Source organism: Lupinus angustifolius, chromosome LG03, assembly GCF_001865875.1.
Source record: "Lupinus angustifolius cultivar Tanjil chromosome LG03, LupAngTanjil_v1.0, whole genome shotgun sequence".
Classification (NCBI taxonomy): domain Eukaryota; kingdom Viridiplantae; phylum Streptophyta; class Magnoliopsida; order Fabales; family Fabaceae; genus Lupinus; species Lupinus angustifolius.
Window position 1 is genome coordinate 18,495,786 of NC_032011.1, and position 8,230 is coordinate 18,504,015.

The 8,230-nt window shown below is 42.5% G+C and overlaps 1 protein-coding gene across 1 annotated transcript; it reads right to left on the bottom strand.

Annotated features, from left to right (window-relative positions):
- On the bottom strand, positions 7,396 to 8,190 carry LOC109342402 (uncharacterized protein K02A2.6-like). The gene is made up of 2 exons (XM_019580393.1): positions 8,003 to 8,190; positions 7,396 to 7,747 (listed from the first exon to the last, which is right to left on the bottom strand). Exons 1-2 carry the CDS (start codon positions 8,188 to 8,190, stop codon positions 7,396 to 7,398), a joined length of 540 nt encoding a protein of 179 aa, XP_019435938.1.

Below are 8,230 nucleotides of genomic sequence, written 5' to 3' on the forward strand. Positions count from 1 at the left end.
TTAGATTGCAAGGAGATCTCCTTTTCAAGGGTGCTTCATGTCCACTTGTGTTAACGTTTTGTTTGTTGTGCATTAGCATATGCGTGGTGTAATTTTGATTAGATTTGAGGAGAAAATGGTCTTATGGATCTCTAACTTTACTTACGAATTGATTTAGTCTGGTTGAATTAAAGGATCAAATATAAGTTTTGGTTGAGATTTATTCCTTCTTTGTTGGAAGAGTGTTGTCAAAATATGAGTAGTCTATGAAACTAGGTAGTTGTTAACCTTGGAAATTTAGGGGTGTAAAAATTCAGTTTATTTCTTTTTAAAACATATACAAACTAATTTGCTAATAATTATATAGATACATTACAAAGTTATTATCTATTCAGGACATTAGAGTTAAATATAATTTTTTAAACAAAAAAAAATTATGATAAGTATAATTAATTCAAATAAAATATAATAAGTGCTGGAGAATTTATATGAGAATATAACATTTACTTTATTTAAAATATTATTTTATCCTTCAAGTGAGTCATTATATTAAAACTTAATTTATTAATTTTTGACAGTAGATATGCAAGAAATAATTTCATTATTATATCCACTATGCGGCATAGAGCCATACAATATTGCAGGGTTTTGTAGCTATAGTAAAAAAATCAACACCACACCATTCAGAATGGATTTTTGTATGTATTTTTGTTACCAAAAAATTTATTACATGATTCTCATTATCACTCATAAATTCATACATTATTTGTATTTGTTTTCACCAATACTTTATTTTTGCTATATTTTCTCAATCGATAATTTAATATTAGAATATCTTTACTCCATATTGGATTGTAGTTATAATAGTGTTAATACATTCTGAATTAATGTTATAGCATACGTTGATTCAATCATTAATTAAGATAGGTTTTTTGATGACAACTTTCTGATTTATTTTGAAAATAAAATAACTGAAATTTTTATTTCTCATTCAATCATCAATGAATTTAAGTCTTTAAAAAATGAAAAAATGACACTTTAAATAAAGTAATATGTGAAAAACGACATTATTATTTAATATATTTAGTTGTTAAAATATTATTTAGAAGTAATGTGTTATTTTCAAACTTTAAAATAATTATATATGATCATTTATGTTACATTAGTACTCAATTAATTAATTATAATTGCAACATCTTATGTTTTATTGTTACTCAATTTATATGTGACATATATCATTTTTTTTTATAGTATAGGAGAATTTGACATGGAATATAGCATTACTTATGTAAAGTGTTTACTTTATCCTCAAAGTAAGTGATTAAATTAAAACTTAATTTATTAATTTTGGATGACACACATGCAATAAACAATTTCGTTATTATATTCACCATGCAGCAAAATACTACATGATTGAGAGTGAATTTTTGTATGTGTTTTTTACCCAAAAAATTGATATATGATTTTCCTCATCACTCATAAATTCATACATTATTTGTTAATACATTCTGAATTTATGTTATAGCATACACTAATTCAGTACTGGATTGTAGTTATAGATATTATTAATACATTATGAATTTATGTTATAGCATACACTAATTCAATCATTAAATCAATATGGGTTTCTTAATGACAACTTTCTTATTTATATTGAAAATCATATAACTAAAATTTTTATTACTGATTCAATTATTAATGAGTTTCAGTCTTTAAAAGAATGAAAAACAACACTTTAAATGAACGTACATTATTATTTAATATTTTTAATTGTTAAAATATTATTTAGAATTAATATATTATTTTGAAACTTTAAAAAAATTATAAATTTTTATTTATATTTTATTGTTACTCAATTAATTAATTATAATTATAATTAAATATTATTATGCACTCTAAACTTTGGTTTAAGATCAGTCAATACTATGAACAAACTGCCACAACAATCCGGACTTGTGAAAGAGGACAATACATGATTAGATTGCAAGGAGATCTCCTTTTCAAGGGTGCTTCATGTCCACTTGTGTTAACGTTTTGTTTGTTGTGCATTAGCATATGCGTGGTGTAATTTTGATTAGATTTGAGGAGAAAATGGTCTTATGGATCTCTAACTTTACTTACGAATTGATTTAGTCTGGTTGAATTAAAGGATCAAATATAAGTTTTGGTTGAGATTTATTCCTTCTTTGTTGGAAGAGTGTTGTCAAAATATGAGTAGTCTATGAAACTAGGTAGTTGTTAACCTTGGAAATTTAGGGGTGTAAAAATTCAGTTTGGTTCGGTTTTTGGTACATTTTAGTGACCGAACCGATCAAAAACATGTGGTTCGATTCTGCTCAATTAACCGCAAATTTAACTATAAGAACCGAACCGAACCGTTCTTGAATGGTTCGGTTCGGTACCACAGTTTTTCCATTTACTTTTTTTATAAAAAATCTTGCATCAATTGAAAATTCAAAATGTCTTCCAAAAGATATTGTTTATCCATTAAAGGATAAACATTACTACTATTATTATAAAAAATTATAAAGCATATATAACAATACAATTCATGATTAGTAACATATATATCAATTAGTAAAATATATAATAGTTACTGTTCTTTATTAGAACACAAGGATACGGACTATGGTTGATCAGATGTTGATGGAGAGGCAGGAGGTAGTCGTCAAAGCAATAGGAGGAAGTAGGAGAGTTGGACCCGCCGGTGGAGGTACCTGAAAAGGTTTTCCGACGATCAAGTCAGTGTATGAATTAGTTAGAGAATAGCAGATAGGATGAGTAATATATGAGAGTGAAGAGATTGATATGCTTCATATTGGTAGATATCCCTATTTATAGAAGGGAGAGTTGACATTGAGTTCTTGACTGGTGGTGCGACGCGTGACCGACCAAAGGTGTTGTCGGGAGTTGCTTTTCCCGTGTCAGGCGGCCTGCTAGGGTCGTACACTGTGTCGTTCTTGTCTTCTAGCTTGCGGTTGGTTGGGTGTCCGTTCTGTGACCTGTCTGTTGCGCTGGCAGGTAAGTTGGTGGAGTACGGAAAGCATGTTGTCCCTTGGGTCAACTCTGGTAGTCCTAACAAGTGGGGCCCACCTTGATGACTAGGCTTGGGACTCTTAGAATTCGTCGGGTAGGAACAGTTGCCCCCAGTCTGCCAGGATGCTGGGCGAGTATGCTTGGAGACTTGATATGAGCTTTCTTTGATCTGGGTGAGGGATCTGCTTTGGCGACCCGGATGGTGACTTTGTTGGGCGAGCTTGTGGGAGGGCGGTACCTTCTCTAGGGTGGACTGTCCGTATGAGATTCGGCGCCCTGAGGTTGAAAGGTTATCGATTGGGTTGGTCAGGGCGTCGGGCGAGACTTGTTATGGATGCTTCCGAACTGGTGATTGTCCTATTGGGCGTATGGATTTATTTTGCGTAGCTTGGTGTCTCTCTGGGACTTGTGACGTATTTCCTTAGTTCCTTGCGCCACGTGGTGGGTGTTAATGACCTTGGGCAGTGTATTGGCCAGGGTGGACATTTCATCATTATCTTCTGTGACCCTTACCATCCGCCGAACTTTATTATGTCTTGGGATTGACCGTTGGTCGCTTAACTGTTGGCACGTGGCGCGACCTTTGGATTTTGCCAAATTTCCCTTGTTTTTCGGGTTTCCATTGGATTGCACTTGAGTGTTTTTCTACGGTTCTGATGAGGGTATGGATGGGCCTGGTGATTTGGCCCATGGTTCAGGTTCTTCCATAAATAGAGGTTTTTGTGATGTTTCCACTTTTACGCATTTTCAAAAACCCTTGAATTCACTCTGCGATTTCTTGCTTCTCGTGTGATCTTCTTTTGGATTCTTCCAACTTCTTCAAAAAAAAAACCAGGTAACCTTCTGTTCTTCATGGTTTTTATTTGTGATTATGAGTCTGATTCCGACGTGGAGATCCTTCCTGGACCTCCACCGTGTTTCCAAAAATTGCCACCTTCGTCTTACGCCTTGGTGGAGGTTCTTGAACCGTTGAGTGTTGTCCCCCCCTCCCTCAGAGGTGGAGGTGCAGGGTTTCGTTGGGGGGGTGTCGATGACTATTTGGCCTCACTACGTGCTAAGTACGGGCTTAGTTTGAGTAGCAGTTCCGATTCTGAGTCTGAGTCTGAATCTGATGATTCTTGTGATGGCAGGTTCATGACGATGAGGACTTATAAATCAAAGGCTCTGCAACTGTCTGTTCCAGCGGAATTGACAGGGGCGGATTCTCGCTACTGGTGGGTGGACAGAGAAGTGCTTGGGACGCCTAGTACGTTTCCTTATGGGAGCTCCCTCAGCCTGCCTTTGGCCAAAGAGTCGTTTCATGGTTTCGAGGTCGTTGCTCCTAAGTCAGTGGAGAAGGTCTGTTATGACTTTGCTGCGGAGAGGAAAGACAAATACACCTTCTTCATGTACGAGGCGTACGTCCGGCGCTTGGGGCTTCGTCTCCCACTGGAGGAGTGGGAGATTCAGATTCTGGTTCACCTGCAGCTTGCACCGAGCCAACTGACCCCAAACTCGTGGGGGTTTATTAGGGCGTTCGAGATCATGTGACGGGCGGCGTGTTTTCCTTGCACTTTGAAGCTATTCTTCTGGATGTTCCGGGTCGGACATCGCACCAATTCAGATGAAGAAAAGGAAGGACGCCATGGGTGGACGAGCCTGATATTTCGGCCAAAACGGAGGTTGCAGCCGTTTTCTTCAAATGAGAAGAAATGGAAGGGCGGGTATTTTAAGGTTAACGTCAGGCAGGCGTGGAATGACTGGTGTCTCAGCAAGTCGGGCGAGCCGCGGTTCCCTTTTTCTTGGAAGGGGGAGATCCATCAACGTCCTTCCAAGGGCTTTTTGGTGGAGATCGGGGACTTATCTCCGGAAGAGGCGAAAGCTGCTGAACTCATATCCTACTGGATTGACGAGGGGGGAATTCTTCCTTGCTCGGCGATCCGTGATGGGGGCGGTGCCTTAGTGGACCTCGTCGGTGGGTGGACTGGGTTCATCTTTTATTACTTTGCTTGTCTGTATTTGTTTATCTTGTTATTAACGTTTTTCTTCTTCTTTGTGCAGTCGAACTAAAAGCCAAGATGAGTGAGAAGCTGAGGAAGAGTCTTCTTTTGAAAAGGACCGCTGCCGCTGCCTTGGCTAAAAAGGATGCTGCTTCTTCCAAGCGTCAAAGGGCGTCATCCCCCATTCCTTGTCCTACTGAGGGGTCTTCCCGTCAGGCAGATACGCCGCCTTCTTCAGAGAGTGGGGGGCCGCCTCGGAATTTGGCGGAAACAGAGCTGGTTCACGCGACTCCTGAAACGCCTCCTGTTGTGCCGACTAAAGCATCTCTTCCTTCCGAAACTGCTGGAATTACCCCGCCCGTGTCAAGTGGGGACGAAGCCGGGACCTCGGTGCCACCTCCTTCTGGGCAGCCAGCTGGAGAGGATGTTGGTCGTTCCTCTGAGTTGGCCAGGAGAAAGAGGGCTAGGGGGATTCAGGATCGCATTTCTCCTGTTAGCATCCCTCAGGTTATCGAGCAGGCGCTCCTTAACGCCCATGCCAAGGAGACTTTCGACAAGTTGCCCCTATCCGTCCTTCTACAGAATGTGAAAGGAAGTGTTGTTCTCATTGCTTCTATCCAGAAGTATTTGGAGGTGGACGGGGTTCTGGAGGCGCGGGTGGCGGACGCGACGACGTTGAAACTCCGGGCTGCGCATGAGGCGGAGAAGCAGAAAATGGCTGATACCCATGCTGTTGAGAAGGCGGAGCTGATCAGATTGGGCGAGGTCGCCAAGGCCTAGGTGGCGGATCTATCCGCTCGTGTGGGGTTTTTGGAAAGCGACAAGGTAAAACTGACCGCCCAAGTGGTAGAATCTGAAGGGGCTGTTTGTGCTAAAGAGGAAGCGCTTCGCCGTCGAGAAAGGGAGTCTGCAGCCTAGAAAGCCCGTGCTGAGGCCGCCGAGCGAGAAAATGCTGCACTTCTTGGGCAGGTGCAGGCATTAAGTGAAGAGAAAGCGTCCCGGGAGGCTCGGGTGCGGACACTTGAGGAGGAGAGAGAGCAGCTGGAGCAGGCTGTGGGTGAGGCCGCGGCGGATGCTTGGGTGAGTGCCCAGTCCCAACTAGCCCTGGCGCATCCGGATAAAGATTGGTCTTGGATGCAGTTGGGGACCTATGTTGAAGATGGGCGCCTGCTAATGGGGGGTGATGATGGTGAGCCGGTGCTGATGCCTTTTCCTGGCCAAGATGGGGGGCCTTTGTAATTTGGGGTCTAAGTTTCTTGTAATTTTTTGATTGCCTTGTAACTCGCTTTCATTTTAATGAAGAATCTTTGCTCTTATCTTCTTTAATAAATTCTTGTGTGATGTTGTATACCAATTGGGTGACATGTTTCCGGATGATTTGAATCTGATAGATCTGGTTCTGAATTGGCCCGCCTTTAGCTAGGCGAATGTGGAATGGTTTCTTGAGAACTAGAGAAAAACCATTTAAGTGTGCGAGGGCCGGCCCCATGGGCAGGAGTGAAATCCATAGTTGGCATCAGGCAAGGGGGGTGAAGACCGGCCCCTTGGATATAGGAAAAAGTCATAGTTGGCACCAAGCAAAGGGGGCGAAGACCGGCCCTTTGAGTGTAGGTGAAAAATCATAATTGGAACCAAGCAAAGGGGGCGAAGACCGGCCCTTTGGGTGTAGGTAAAAAAATCATAATTGGCACCAAGCAAAGGGGGCGAAGACCGGCCCTTTGGGTGTAGGTAAAAAATCAAAATTGGCACCAAGCAAAGGGGGCGAAGACTGGCCCTTTGGGTGTAGGTGAAAAATCATAATTAGAGACGGCATGAAATGATTCATCACGATAGTTTGCGGAGCATAGCGTCCCAACCATATATATAAGTGGAAAAGATTACAAAGAAGACGACCAACCGCACATGGGGTTGTCGGTTAGGCATAAAATATCCGGAGGTTGGCGGCGTTCCAAGTTCTGGGGATGTTTTTTCCTGCCAAGTCTTGAAGCTTGTAAGCTCCTTTGCCGACCTTGCTGATCACGCGGTAAGGCCCTTCCCAATTGGGTCCCAACTTGCCCTTCACTCGTCCTACGTCTGCTCTCCTCAGTACTAGAGTCCCTTCGGGAAATTGGCGAGGAACGACTGAAGATTTGAATTTCGCCGCGGTTTTCTTTTTTATGTTTTCTTCTCTGAGATGGGCTCTTTCCCGGATTTCTTCTACTTCATCGAGGTTGTTTATGAGGCGGGATTGATTATCGCCCTCGTTGAATTGAATTGTTCGCCAAGTAGGTTCTCCTATCTCGACCGGGATCATGGCCTCTGCGCCGTATGTTAAATTAAACGGTGACTCGCTGGTCGTCGAGTGGGGAGTGGTTCGATATGCCCATAGCACGTGATGGAGCTGATCCGGCCAGTTTGCTTTTCACTCGTCTAGCCTTTTCTTCAACCCTTTCAGGATGACCTTGTTTGCTGCTTCGGCCTGCCCGTTAGTTTGTGGGTGCTCTACTGAAGTGAAGTGCTGCTTGATATGGAGGCCTGATAACAATCCTTGGAATCTTCGGTCGGCAAATTGGGTGCCGTTATCCGTTACTATGGCGAACGGGATGCCGAAACGAGTGATTATGTTTCGCCAGGTGAATTTCTGGATGTTTGCTGAGGTGATTGTAGCCAACGATTCTGCCTCTATCCATTTAGTAAAATAATCTATGGCGACAATCAAAAACTTCAGTTGCCCTGTTGCTTGAGGGAAAGGCCCCAGGATGTCCATACCCCACCTACAGAAAAGCCAAGGTGCTTGTGTTGTGGTTAGTTCTTCTGGCAGGGCTTTATGGAGATCGACGAAAAGTTGGCAACGGGTGCATTAGGATGTCCATACCCCACCTACAGAAAGGCCAAGGTGCTTGCGTTGTGGTTAGTTCTTCTGGCGGGGCTTTATGGAGATCGGCGAAAAGTTGGCAACGGGTGCATTTTCGAGTGAGGTTGGTCGCGTCTTTTTCCATTGTGGGCCAGTAGTACCTAGCACGTAGCACCTTCTTAGCGAGTGAGGCGGCGCCCAAATGATGTCCACAACTTCCCTCGTGAACTTCTCTGAGGACATAATCCGCCCGCTCTGGACCAAGGCATTTGAGTAACGGGGTGGTGAATCCTCGTCGATATAATGTTCCCCGGAGCAGGTGTAACAAGAGGAACACCTGAGGAACCGTTGTTTTTCCTTCATGTCGGGAGGTACGGTGCCATGGAGGATGTACCAGATGAAA